Raw genomic sequence first — 14,888 nt, 5'->3', positions numbered from 1 at the left:
AAGTCATTAATATAGACAATATGGATATCTAATGATAGATATTTCAAAGACATTTGCAACGACGTAAATAATAAGTTCGACCTTCAATGGGTCAAAATCGGAAAAAATATTTTTTAACCCAAATTTTTTTACCAAAAAAAAATTTAAAAAACAAAAAAAAATTTAAAATTAAAATAAAAAATTTTAAAATAACAATTCGAAAAAATATTTTTTCTCAAAAATGAAAAAAACTATTTTGAAAAAAAAATAAATTTTGTTTACATAAAAATATTTAAAATTTTTATTTTGAAGTATAAATGGTGAAGGGTATATAAGATTTGGCACAGCCGAATATAGCTCTCTTACTTGTTAACATTAAATTGAATAGGAAAAATGGGAAAACGGAAAAAATTCCCGGGGAATTTTTATAATTAGGCTGGATATTGATTGATTAAACGTTTTCATTTTGGAAACATTCCTTTTTCTAATTCCTATCTGGAATTAATATTATTAATTTCTAGTCTCTTGTACGTTTTAACTTGACTAACCAAAGTTTTGCTTCAAATACAGGAAAGCAGTCTGATTACATGATATAGGTTGCTTAAACGTTTTCATTTTGAAACTATTCCTTATTTAAATCCCTATCTGGAATTTTTACTATTTGTTAAAGCTTCATTAGTCTTGTTAATTAAATCATAACATAAATGTATTATCAATAAAGTTTGAATTTATGACATCTTGTTTTTGAGTCCATATTATAACGGCGCTATTTTCTTTAAGTAACTATTGTTTTCACATTTTTTCATTTGCTTCTTTAAACAATTTTGTTCAACATGTTTTCAATTTAACGATCATAAATCAATTAATCAAAACCAACCTGTCAATCACTGTCAGATCATCAGACATTTAGAAACATCGATTTGGAGAAAAAAAAACCGTAACAATTACAAAAAAGCTCATGGGTTCAACAAAAAAAAAACCTAAAATAAACATACATATTTGTAGATTTAAAGAAAAGTTAATAATAATTACAAAATGTTAAACAATGTAGGAAAGAGTGAAGTGTTCTTTAATACATACTTCATTATTTTTGTTCATATTTGTATATTTAAGTGGGATATTCACACTGTTACAAAATAAGCAGTGATTTAAAGGAATGTATTTATATTATTTAAAACATTTATAAATACTTCATCATGAAGACTACATTTTTTTGATCCCTGAAAGGGCACTGGAACATACAAGGTAATGAATGACATTGTAATGTGATTCTGTAGGAGCTACGGTTTGCTATTTATTCTACACACAATTTTTCTTTATCACTATATTTTCTCTTTTCAATTCAATTTATCTCGAGGGGAAAGTTTATAAATTCGGCATCCTTATTATAGTCAAATTGATTGAGCGATGTCCGTCTGAACGTATGTCCATGTGTTGATTGAAATAGGTTTTCCGAAGCCCCTAGATATCCAACTGGCTGAATATCAATATATCAGACACTGCCATTGAAAATCTGCAAAATCATACCATCAATAACAGAAATATGAGTAAACAAGTAAGAGAGCTATATTCGGCTGTGCCAAATCTTATTACCCTTCACCAAATTACTTCAAAACAAGTAAGAGAGCTATATTCGGCTGTGCCGAATTTTATATACCCTTCACCAAAATATACATTAAAATAAAAATTTTAAATATTTATAGGTAAACAAAATTTAATTTTTTTTCCAGTTGTTTTTTCGAATTTTTTTTGTTTTTTAAATTTAAAATTTTTTTTTTAAATTTAATAATTTTTTTTTAAATTTAATAATTTTTTTTAATTAAAAAAAAATTTTTTTTTTAGTTTTTAAATTTTTTTTTTTAATATTTAGTGAAAAAAATTTTGGTGAAAAAAAAATTCGGGTTAAAAAATATTTTTTCCGATTTTGACCCATTGTAGGTCCAACTTACTATGGTTTTATATACGTCGTTGCACAGGTCTTTGAAATATCTATCATTAGATATCCATATTGCCTATATTAATGATTTAGTAATCCAGATATGGGTCAAAAATAGGTAAAAAATCGAGGTTGTCCTGGTTTTTTCCTTATATCTCAGCCATTTGTGGACCGATTTTCTCGATTTTAAATAGCAACCGAGCCGTAAGAATTTCGGAGTTATTGATGTATGTAAGTTATTTGGGGGTTTCAGAAAGTTGATTTCAACACACAGACGGACATGGCTATATCGACTCCGCTATCTATAACGATTCAGAATATATATACTTTGTGGGGTCGCAAATGAAAAATGTAGAAATTACAAACGGAATGACAAAGGGTATAATAAAAATTTTAAATATTTTTAGGTAAACAAAATACATTTTTTTTTCAAAGTTGTTTTTTTACATTTTTTTAATTTTTTTTTTTAAATTTTGAAAAAAAAATTTTGGTTTTTTATTTTTTTTTAAATATTTAGCGAAAAAAACTTTTGGTGAAAAAAAAATTCGAGTTAAAAAATATTTTTTCCGATTTTGACCCATTGTAGGTCGAACTTACTTAAATATCTATATTGTCTATATTAATGACTTAGTAATCCAGATATAGGTCAAAAATCGAGGTTGTCCTGGTTTTTTCCTTATATCTCAGCCATTTGTGGACCGATTTTAAATAGCAACCGAGCCGGAAGAATTCAGGAGATATTGATGTATGAATCGTGTATGTAAGTTAGTTGGGGCTTCGGAAAGTTCATTTCAACAGACAGACGGACATGGCTTAATCGACTACGCTATCTATAAGGATCTAGAATATACATATAGGGTCTCACGAAGGTGAAGGGTATAAAAACCAAGACTACAAACAAATTATTGACAATCATTGTCAGGAAACTTATTGGTCTAAAAAAGGACAAATCCATTGAAACACTTTCTGAAATATCTGTGTTGATCATACAAATATTTCTAGAAATGGCAGATAAAACAAAATTGGTTTAAAAAACCTCGTTTATTTGGATTTAGTGAAGTTTTTCAAAATTGTGCGAAAAAAATATACATTATTTATCGGCGTAATTTGAAAACATTTTTATCTATTCTTGAATTCTGAGTAGTATGGTGCATCTTCGAAATTTGGATCGACAATGGGTTAATTTAGGGAAAAATATCCGACTTTTAGAAAAAAATCTAAAAAACGCTGAATTAATTGTAGTGAATAGCCAAGGCAGTTAGTCTGTGTTATTAGCCGAACTTTTTGTATCCCTATGTATCATGTCGGCTACTTTCCATGATTCCGACCAATCTTTCCAGAAAATTTCTTGATTGGCCACATGACGTATGAAATTTCCCTTGCTAAAAAAGATTAGTGTCAGCTTGTTGTTCCTATTATCACTTACCAGGGTCGCCCGGTGGTCGAAATTCGACGACTAAAGAAGATGTGATAATTTTTGGGTTTTTTAGGAAATTCATAGACTCCTCGAAAATAGTTCATTGGTTCTGCAGGACAATTGTCGTTCGAAATATGTGTTCCTTTTTGGAGGCCTTAAATTTGAGTCTTCTATTATTTTTATAGAGAATGCTTTCGGTTGAAGTGACTGGATCACTTTGTACCATGTCGGCTACTCTCCAATCCGTTTACTTAGCTAAAAAGCAAAGTAATATCATACATTAGATCGGATGGCCTTTCACTTTTTGGCTCCCAGCATAGTCCATTGCTTCAGCATAAGGATTGTCGGTCCTATTCTCTTTTATGGGGCCATTTTGAATGAAATCACTTACTCTAATCCTCCACAACTTGTACTCAGGATTCAGCCATTGGAACTCTTTGTAACTTATGGGCTAATCTACGATATCTTTGAATAAGAACCTCATCTCCCAGTGAATGATATGAGGTAAAAATCCTCTTCAAAAATAAATGTTGATTCTAAACATAGTCCATTGGTTCTGAAGTTGACGGTCCTATTTCCTTTATATAAGCATCAAGAAAACAACTTGATCTTATTGAACCATATCGCAATGTTCATACGAACACGAAAATCACCTCCCAGAAAATTCTGCATGATAATCTCTACACAACAATGTTACTACTCCCACAGTCAAAACTATACTGTGGAGATACTATAAGTAGCTCAATCACAGAGTGAAACATCATTGCCATTTAGGCGGAGACTTGTGCAATAAGTTTAGAGAATGGTTTCGGTCTGAGCGAATTGATCTCATTGAACAATATCATAATGTTATGCACATAATAAGAAGTTTGTATGCTTAAACGCGAAACACATCTCCCTAAAAATCCTGCATGATCTTCTCTATATAACCATGTTACTCCTAAAGTCAAAGCTTACAATCGCATGGTGAAGTGTACTATTAGTTGCTTGAACAGTGATATTAAGGCATCCATTATCCTTTCATGAAACATTCGTATTCAAATAACTGTGAAGTCCTTTCAATCATAACTCCTGTAAAGAAGAATAGCTTCGTAATGTTAGTAATCTCTAAACGAGATGATCAAACCATTTAGCACTAGTATGAACTAAGGTCTATACATCCGATAAATGTTACGGCGTATGTGTTTGCTGGATCAGAAACCATGTTATAAATTTAATAACCTTTCTGTGTTATTATTTCTCAAGTCTCTTGTTCATCTTTGTTTCAATAAGTTTGGTCTTTAGAGTTGTGATTGTCTCTAATAGCCAGCAAGGATAGAACGCGTTCGATTATTTACAAGTAAACAACATGAATGTCAACGAAGTTCACAAAAATTATCAAATAAGAATCTAAAATTTCACTCAATAGCTGGTAAGCTGGGAACAGAAAAAGAAAGTGCATAACATATTATTATAATCCGTGTTCCACTTTATCTGCTCCAGAGACATTTTCAATACAGGACGTGCAGGTGCTTTAAAGTCAGGATAATGGCTGAGTCAATATTCATCTTATGGAAATTATGGAGTACGAATGTAAATTGGACGCTAAAGTCGGTTGTACAGGACTGATTTTAAGACATTATTGATATATAATGTGGTATTATAATGGAGTGAGGGAGCTGTTAAAAAATGAGGGATTTACAATAGATAGCGTATCTTTTGAACGTGGTTTTTGTTTTTAATAATTTATATGTCATTTTGAAGGGTACACATCTGTCATATGCGGGAAGTTTTGCTTTACTTCTTCAATTTGAAAAAACACCAATTGCTCACCAAAGCTTATGGTGAATGTATTCCATCGGTATCAAAGTGCGAGAGATGGTTTCATGGTCCAGTTTAGAAATGGTGATTATGACATGGAGAAGACAAAGATCATCCAGGGAAGCCAAAGGAAAAGTTTGAAGACTCAACAAGAGTTTGCAAAATTATTTTGAGCTGCAGGATTCATTCAAAAGCAGGAAAATTGGGTACCATACGATTTGAAGCTGAGAGACCTTGAAATACGATTTTGCATGTCCGACATGATGCTTTAACATTATAAAAGAAAAACAGTTTTGCACCGAATCATTACTTGCGATGAAAAATGTATCCATTACGATAACCCGAAGCGTGAGAGATCGTATGTGAAGCCCGGTCAACCAGCCGGGCTTCATCCGCCTTATAGTCCAGACCTTGCCCCATCCGAATACTATTTGTTTCGATCGATGCAGAATTATCTCTCTGAAATACGCTTCTCCTTAGAACAGAGTATCGGAAATTCTCTTGATTCGTTCTTGGTTCAAAATATGAACAGTTCCTTTTGCTCGGAATCCATATGTTGCCAGAGAGATGGGAAAAGGTCATAGCTAACAATGGCCAATACTTTTAATAAATTGATATTGTACAAATATTTCAAAATTAAAGCTAAAAATATAAAAAGAATCTCGCCTTTTTTAAATCATACACCCAATAGATAAATAAACAACAACCAATATTTAACTAATATTGTAAAGTTCTTTCAAAATCATAAACATTTTCTAATGAAACGTTAATTTAGACATAACAAAACAATGAATTCATACATTATTAACTCTAAATTATGATAAAAGCTGGAAAATGAAGATAAAAACCTCTAGCAATGTAAAAAACAAATGAAACAATAAACAGCAGCCGCACACTACACGAAACGTTTGATAATTTTATTCATGTTGCAACCAACATTTTGTACTCAAACTCACACTCTACTTAGACGAGGAGATAAAAAAAACGCAGAAGAAACGTTAAAACAATTACTATTTAAAAAAATAGGTGTATGGAAGAGTCAACAAAATTGTTTGAGTTGTTGTAATAAAAGAGTAGTTGTTGTTGTTGCTGGTGGAGGTAGCAATGAAGAAAAGTTGTTGTTAGTTGCATACATCTGAACATCTGAACAACTAAACAACTTTTTTAGTTTGTTGTTAAAACAGTTTGATTCGAGAGGTGAAACATGAATGACGTACGGTTTTGAAAGCGTCTAACAATAAAAATAAAAAAAGAAAAACTAAAACAGTTTGAAATTTCCTTTAAAAAAAAGTAACCATTTTTATTTCGGTTTTTTGTGTTGCATCATTAAAAAGCAACTGTGTATTTCAAAATTAATTTCTTTCTTTTGTTATTTCCATTCAAAAAATCCAATAAAACTTAAAAATTTTCAGTGTCATTAAGAAAATTATTATTTTTTCCCTATAAAAATTTAACTATTTTGTAATAAAAAAAAATGCTAAAACTTTTTAAAAATATAAAACAGATATTAATAATTTAATTAGCGGCTGATCGTAAAAACAACACAAAAAAGAAAATTTTAACTTTTACTTGAAATTGTTATTAAAAGCAAAAAAAAAATTGCAAAAAGTTTCTCTCAACAGCAATTTTGAAAAATACTGAAAAAGAAAATTGTAACACCTCTCAGTTTGTCTGTCAATACCAATTTCTTGCCAACACCAACAACAATTAACCGCCAAACCTGTGACAACTAAGATTTTCAACACCCACTGGCATTTTGGAAAGGAAATTGTGCAACTTATCAAAATATCAACGCTTTCAAGTATCATCTATAAATCAGCCAACGATCATGGAGATCACTTCAGTGGTAATTATTTTTGGTATTTGAAATCTTATTGATCGTTACAGTGCCGTTGTTATATTTTATTTTTCTAACGGTTTGTTTGCTTTTGGAAATCCTTTAGAAAGTATTTGTTACAATCGATGGCTTCTTCATTGTAAATTATATTAAGTGATTAAACACACAAACAACAGAATGTCAAAATAATTGCACTTGTTAGACAACTGATCTAATTTTTTTTCTTTCTGCTTATACACCCTACAATTCTAGCAGTTGTCAGGGTGAAATGGTTTCGTTCAAATGTTTGTAACGGCCAAAGTAAAGCCACATTTTATAATGATTATTTAAATGATATAACAGATGGTTTCCTCCTTGCAAAAGCGCCTTTGGAAGAAGATTAGTGTGGGCTACCAACATTTTGACTTTAATATGATCTTTGTTAGATGATCTTCAAGAAGGTCTATTACTTGAGACTTTCTTCTTTTCGATCTTTTTGTACCATGGCGTCGATCGGTTTAAAAACGATCGAGTTGAAAGAGTGTGATGAATTTCGTTCGATTTTTTAACTAGTGGGTTATTATTTCCTTCCAAAATACAGCCCAGGCGACAAATTTCAAGTAATTTAGAAGAATTTAGTCAAATGATTTGTTGGATAAATCGATTTCCATTTTTATCTAACCACCCGAAATAAGGTTACAATGTTCCTAAATCTATCTTAAATAGATATTAATGAAAACTTCATTTTTCATTGATACTAATAACATTCTATATATCCCATACTTATTTCATTCATATGAATCCAATTTTCATTGAAATTTCTTCCCAATACCGTATTAATTGGTCGCTTTTAGCGCGACTATAACTTTCTTACTTGTTTTATTTTCATAATTGTTTTCTTGCTACCACTCTCTATGTTTGTCAAACAAACTTAAAGTTGTCTCAAACAGAGATGATTGTTGTTTTGTTTATTATGTGTTTTTGCTTTTCTAATATGAATGATCTACATGCATTTTTTCAAAATGGTTTTGTGACACATTTCAACTTGGCACAATGTAGACACATTGAAACCGTTGCAAACACATTAACGACGCAGACATTCATTTTCAAACTAATTAGCGAGTTGCCGGAGTAAAGGAAGGCATCGTGGCGAAAAACAAAGAGAAATGAGAATGTTTGGAAGATGTATAAAAAGATCGAAAATTATTTAATGAAATTTTGTCTATTTATTACAATCTGGCGGGAATCGAACAGGCAACTGCCATATTGATAGACCAGTTCACCATAAATATTGAGCTTTATAAGCAGATCACAATTTTTATAAGCCCGGTCCGGTTGACATACCAGCACTGATCTTGAAACAGTGCTTTTTATATATTTATATTTCTAAAATCCCGAATCCCAGGATTTGTAAAACCCAGTCCCGGATTCCGAGCCAAAAGAACTGCTCATATTTTGAGGCTAAGAAAGAATCAAGCCAATATCGGATACTCTGTTCCAAAGTGAAGCGTATACCAGAGAGAGCGTTCAGCATCGATCAAATCAAATAGTATTCGGACGGGGCAAGGTCAACCACTTCATTCTAAATAGTTTTTAACATAATTTGTCCGAGCGTTGTTATGATGGAATATTTCGGTTTCATGTCTGGGCGTTTTTTAGCAAATCCTTGCTTCAAACGAATCCATGTGATGGTCTGGCAAGATTTCAGCAGCTCATATTAGATAGCTTCATTTTGTTTCCACCAAATACAGAGCATTACCTTAGCGCCATGGATATTTGACTTTGGTGTCGATTCAACTGGTTGGCAGGGCTTCACATATTATCTCTTATGCTTCGGATTATCATAATGGATCAATTTTTCATCGCAAGTAATGATTTGGTGCAAAAATGGTTTTCTTTTATAGCGTTCAAGCATCCATGGCGCTAATGCAAAATCGACCACTTTCCCTGCTTTTGGATGAATCCTGCAAACGTTTTGAAATTGCTGCTTGAGTAGCTTCCAATGATTTTGCAAGCTCTTGTTGAGTTTGACAACAATCTTCATGGAGAGAAAATCCAGGTTGCCCTTTTCCATTTTTTAAACTGTCAGTGTAGATTGTTATCCCGTCCACTGTAGGGCTGAGTTTGCGACCTAGTCTTGATTTGTCGGTGTCCTAAACCTAAAGGTATTTTCAATGTTCGATGTAGGTACTATGTATTCCGTCCGTTGCCCCAAAATTAGCCTGTTTACTGTTTGTATGATGATGCCGTGACCATTACGGCCATGCCAGAATTCTTGTGTCAATTTTGAAATAAATTACCTACAGAAAGATTTTATATGATTTGAATTTAGAATAAACATCAGATATGCACAAAATCAGCGGTATTTTTAGAATCGAATTCACCAAATCTTTAATCCCAAAGGGTGACAGGGTCATTATGACAATATGACTGATAGAAGACCTTGTGAATTGACCAAATGTAATATTTTGAATTCCTTTCTCCCAAATTGTAAACTTTTCCACAAACAATATGGTCGATGAAATTGTCTGGCAACATAACATCCCAACCAACAGACTTGCAATTACCGCTAATATCGTTCCATATGTTGTAGCACATGCTTGCACATGCTGTTTTTCCTAATTAGGACAATTTTCCACAAACATAATGGGGAAATTATATTGAATTCATCTGGTAGCATAACAGCATAACAGCATAACAGCATAACTTCAATCGACAATGTTGCAATTACAGCTAATATTGTCCAATCTTCAATAGCACATGTTTGATTTCATCTCAATGCATTCAATTCATTGGTTGTTGCAACATGAATTTGTTCATGCATTCAATACGAAACGTCCATCGAACCGTTTTTCTAAGACAACATTTGTATTTAGTATGATCGTGTGTTTCAAAGGTAGAAAAACTTTTAATACCATCCCCATTTATTATCATTTCAACGTCATTGTAAATTTTTCCAACGATAGTGAAAACTATTGAATATTTTGCACGTTTTTTGTTTTTAATTTTTTGTGGCAAAGTTTTTTTTGTTAGTTTTTTGAGTTTTAGTTAAAGCCAGCCACTTCTAGAAAGTGGTGTGGCATGTTTGTTAGGTTGCATGTATATTTAATGTTTTATTTATATACAACGTATGTATTTCGTGCATTTATTTTGTATTTTATATATTTAATTTATTATGTTGTTGTATTTGATTTAAAATTGAATTAAAGTATTTTTTTTGTTTTTTAAGTTTTTTTCCAGTTTAAAAAATATTTAATTTAATAATTATAAAATTGCAAGTGCATTAATCCTACAGCGTTTATAAGCATTTAGTAAGACATACATTTGATGGGTTTTGTTTATAATAATAATAAGCACATAAATTATAAATTTATTTTGTTTTGATTTTTTCATGTTGTTTTCTGGTTGTAAATCATGATGTGTATTTGAATTGATTAAAATTAAGTCAAATCAAGCAACAGGTCTTTATAGAAAGTCTGTGTTGGGGACTGTTGCTTTATGGCAGCCGATTCTAATTATCAGTTATAATTGTTTTGACTGATATTGAACTTAACTTCAAAGGCCATGTCTCTATATCATACATAATAGTGAGAAATATTGTGTGTATGACTTAAAAATTAAGAATTTTTTAAACTTGTTTGGCCATTGTTAGCTATGAGCTTTTCTCATCTTTCTGGCAACATATGGATTCCGAGCCAAAATAATTGCTCATCTTTTGAGGCTAAAAACGAAGCCAGCCAATTTTCGATAATCTGTTCTGAACTGAATCGTATTACAGAGAGAGCTTTCCGATTCGATCGAAACAATTAGTAGTCGTAGGGAGCAAGGTCTGGACTATAAAGCGGGTGAGGCAAAACTTCTCAACCACTTCATTCTAAATAGTTTTTAACAGGTATTGCTGGAATATTACAGTTTCATGTCTGGCCGCATATTCTGGGCCTTTTTCAGCCAATGTTCGCTTCAAACGAATCAGTTGTGTTGGGTATAGGTTTCCTGCGATAGTCTGGACAGATTGCAGCAGCTCATAATATATAGAACCCTTTTGGTTCCACAAAATACAGAGCATTACCTTAGCGCCATGTATATTTGGCTTTGATGTAGATTCGGCTGTTTGGTCGGGCTTCACGTACGATCTCTTACGCTTCGGATTATCGGAATGGATCCATTTTTCATCCCAAATAATGATTCGGTGCAAAAATTAATTTCTTTTCAAGCAGCATTTCAGACATACAAAATCGTATTTCAAGGTCTCTTAGCTGCAATTCGTATGGTACCCGATTTCACAGCATTTGGATTAATCCTGATGATTTTACAAGCTCTTATTGTCAACCCTTAGTATCCTATTTATACCCTACACCACCATAGTGGGGAGGGTATTATGCGTTTGTGCAGATGTTTGTAACGCCCAAAAATATTAGTCTAACACCCACCTTAAAGTATACCTATCGACTTAGAATCACTTTCTGAGTCGATTAAACGATGTCCGTCCGTCCGTCTGGTCGGCTGGCTGGCTGGATGTCCATGTAAACCTCGATAAAATTTGTTACATATTATTTTTTCGGCCCATGAACCAAGCCTATTAAAACTGGCTGAAATCGGTCCATTATTTCACCTAGCCCCCATACAAATGTCCTTCCGAAATTGGACTTTATCGGTCATAAATGTTTACTTTATAAATGTATCTCCAAAAATTGCGCTCCAAATAAGTTTTGTATATTCAAAATTCATGTCACCAAATTTTGTTACGATTGGTCCATAATTAGTCATAGCTCCCATATAGACCCGCTTCCGAAAATCACTTTAACGTGCATAAATCGCTTAAAAATATATGTATACTCACAAAATTCAACATAGTAAACTTTCATATAGACACAAATCACACGACCTAATTTCATGGCGATCGGTCCATAATTGGTTATAGCCCCCATATAAGGCCCACTTCAGAAAATCACTCAAAAATATAAATTATTGAAATTTTAAGAGAAAAATGTTTTTGCTCTTTTACTTAATGTAGGGTATTAAGTATGGTCGGTCAAGCCCGACCATACTTTCTTAAGATTTTGAGAAATCTTAATACTAAATCTAATTGTGAGTCATATTCTTAACAAGGGAACTCTATGTCAAGAAGTGTCAACTTCTCCTTAAACCTAACAGTAAGAATAGACTTCAATATCATTAGACAATGACCTCAGTTGCTTCAAAACACCAAATTCTGACCAGACTATATCAACGGTTGGCATAAAGAGAACATGGAATATGACGTGAAAAGTGTTATGTACATTTTTCTCTCTTGTAATCTAATCAGCTATTGTTGCTATATTTCAGTTTTATTTCATAATTTTTGTGAGCTTCTATGATTACAGCTAAATATCCGATCATGTTCGACCCCTGATGGCCGACCTCTGGTCTATAGTCATTTACATGCTTCAACCGGCGAATGTATACAATTTTCTCTATTTTTATGACTCTTTTAATGACTTTCTAATGACCTTTTAATTAATTGCCCTTTAAAGAAGATAATGTTTCATTTAAATACCTATAAAATTAGACAAATAACCAGAATATTTCAAACTAATTTAATTGTAACAATATAAATCAAACAGTTACAAAATCAACTATAAAAATTCATTAATTTTATTCAAGGTGTTGAACGGGAAATTAAAACTTTAAAATACCTCCATTAAAAGAAAACAATTTAATAAATCAACAAATGCATTCATTAATGTACTCATATCATGATCATAAAAGTATCGTGATCGATTGTTTACTTAGATTTATACTGTAAAAAAAACCTAATGGTTTTTTACACTATAAATAAATCTGGTCATTGCAATACATAAATGTAATTCAATTTAGTAACATGAAATACATTTTTTAATCAAATAAACTAATCTAGTAATCAAATAATGTGGTTTGTTTATAAAACTGAGTGAACAAAGTCTTTTAATTTCCAAGTTAAACTTATTTTGACAAATAAACAATAAACTAATGCCACAAAAGCTCCGGAAAGCGCGTCGTTTGATTCAATTGTGGCTATAATCTCTTTTAACCCTACTAAAATATGTTGTTATGGCTGAAACCATAAAATATATTCATACTATTTATAACCATCATCCTCAATCTCCTCATTTGCACATTATCATTCACCCTAAGCAAATTTCCCAGTATTTCATATAAATTAAATCATGAAGTAATTTACAGGGTGTATGAAAAAGTGGTGGTTTTTGTTAGATACAAGGAAATGTAAAAAATACATTGTTGATCAAATATCAGAAGCACACTGAATTGATCGCGATCGTCGTTCGCTCCAACACGGTTTTTCGATCTCTTTCATCTGAGCGAGCACATAAATTCCTTGCAGTAACTTTTCCACAACTATTTCACACATATTGACCGGAACTTTGGCAATTTCCAATTCAATATTGTTTAATTTAGTTCCAGGTTGGAGCAAAGCATCGCAACAAAGATTTTCATTTTGATCTGTCATGTGCCATCATTTTTATTGGGGTTCAGTTGTTGTTGTTGTAGCAGCGTGAACAATTTTACAATATTTATTCTGGGGATTCCGCAAGATCAAGTCCAAGAAATTGATCTACATCTACTGAACGTAGTGAAGTAGGGTTGGCTGGATAGTTGAATATTTGGAGGGTGTCATGGGGACCCTGACCACATGCTGGGCATAAGTTGAGGTCGGCACGGTCTATGCGGGACCAGAAGGCATTAAGCCTGTTGCTGTATCCTGATCTTAGTTGTGCCAGACCGACTCTTGTTTTACTATCGGTGGTGGTCGACATCCAAGTACGACATTAATACGGTATACTGTTACTGCACATACCTCTGTATGAATGTCCTCGTATTTTCTAAGGTCCTGTCTGACATGCCTCGGAGGAGACTCCAACTGTGTGATGTTGAAGTTTGGATGACTCCTCCGGTGACATCCCAGAAGGAACTGTTGCGTCAACATGACGTTATGTTCCCTGGCCGGTAGAACCTTAGTTTCCTCGTTAAGGTGGTGTTTTGAGGTAATTTGGAGGCAATAACAAAATTGCGGTTCAGTTTCAGAGTTTGCGTTTTTCTAAGAACATGGCCGAAAACACTTCATTCCTTACAACACGAACTGGCGTTTCTCCTGCTCTCTCCCAAAGGTCATCATTTCTTATGATATTCGGTCGGAATGTTTTCATTAGCTTTCGTAATCATCAACTGATGAATAGTTGCAATATTTGTAAATCGCTAGCTAAATTATTTCATGATTCATATCCATAGATTAACACACGAACACACGTTTGAGAAGATTTGTGGCGATCTCCACAGCTCCACATATGATGCTGCCCGAGTATTAGAAAGATTGAACGTTCTATAAGTTCAAAGTACTACATTTTTTATTGGAAACATTAGGGAGTTAGTGGTATTTAGGCGTAGGACCTTACTCTTAGCAATGTTTATATGTAGGGCTGCATCATATGGGATTGTTTGTATTTCCGCATTCCGTTAGGTTAGGTTAACAGGCAGCCGCATGGTAGAGACAGGAAAGAGAGCAGCTCATTTGGGTCCAAACAGTATGTCCCTTTGTGTTACCTGAACATAGAAATATAATATAGCCAGATAGAGATGAAAAGAGAAGGAAAAGTTATATAGAATAAGGAGTAGAAGAAATAAAGAGGAAGGAGGTCAGAAGAGAAGTGCGGAGAAAAGTATGCATCAGTCATTTAACGGATATGTACCCCGTGAAGATTTCCATGTCTGGCTTGAGTAGCCAATTTCTATTCCTAATAAAGGCATTGATGCATTCTTCATGTCCGATAGTTCAGAAAGACTATTTAAGGAACGATGGCCCTCTTCATTTTGACAACTTGCACAGAAGTCATTATAGGGCAGGCCAAGTCTATACATTGCTTAATTGCGAACGTGTCAAGCCTAGAAGATATGTTGGCCGCTCA

The 14,888-nt window shown here is 32.8% G+C and overlaps 1 protein-coding gene across 2 annotated transcripts in view; it reads left to right on the top strand.

The window, feature by feature from the left end:
• Nucleotides 1-14,888, top strand: part of qua (quail) — a 48,261-nt gene that overhangs the window by 20,754 nt on the left and 12,619 nt on the right. Inside the window, exon 1 of one of the 2 annotated variants that reach the window (XM_065501254.1) lies at nt 6,270-6,978. The exons of the other annotated variant lie outside the window; for it this stretch is intronic. Within the exon in view, the coding sequence (XP_065357326.1) occupies nt 6,961-6,978 (18 nt within the window). The 5' untranslated portion in view covers nt 6,270-6,960. Of the gene's footprint in view, nt 1-6,269; nt 6,979-14,888 lie in introns of those variants that run through there. 2 annotated transcript variants of the gene reach the window in all.

The sequence above is a fragment of the Calliphora vicina genome, chromosome 2, assembly GCF_958450345.1.
Source record: "Calliphora vicina chromosome 2, idCalVici1.1, whole genome shotgun sequence".
Lineage (NCBI taxonomy): Eukaryota > Metazoa > Arthropoda > Insecta > Diptera > Calliphoridae > Calliphora > Calliphora vicina.
This window is presented reverse-complemented; position numbering and strand designations above follow the sequence as displayed.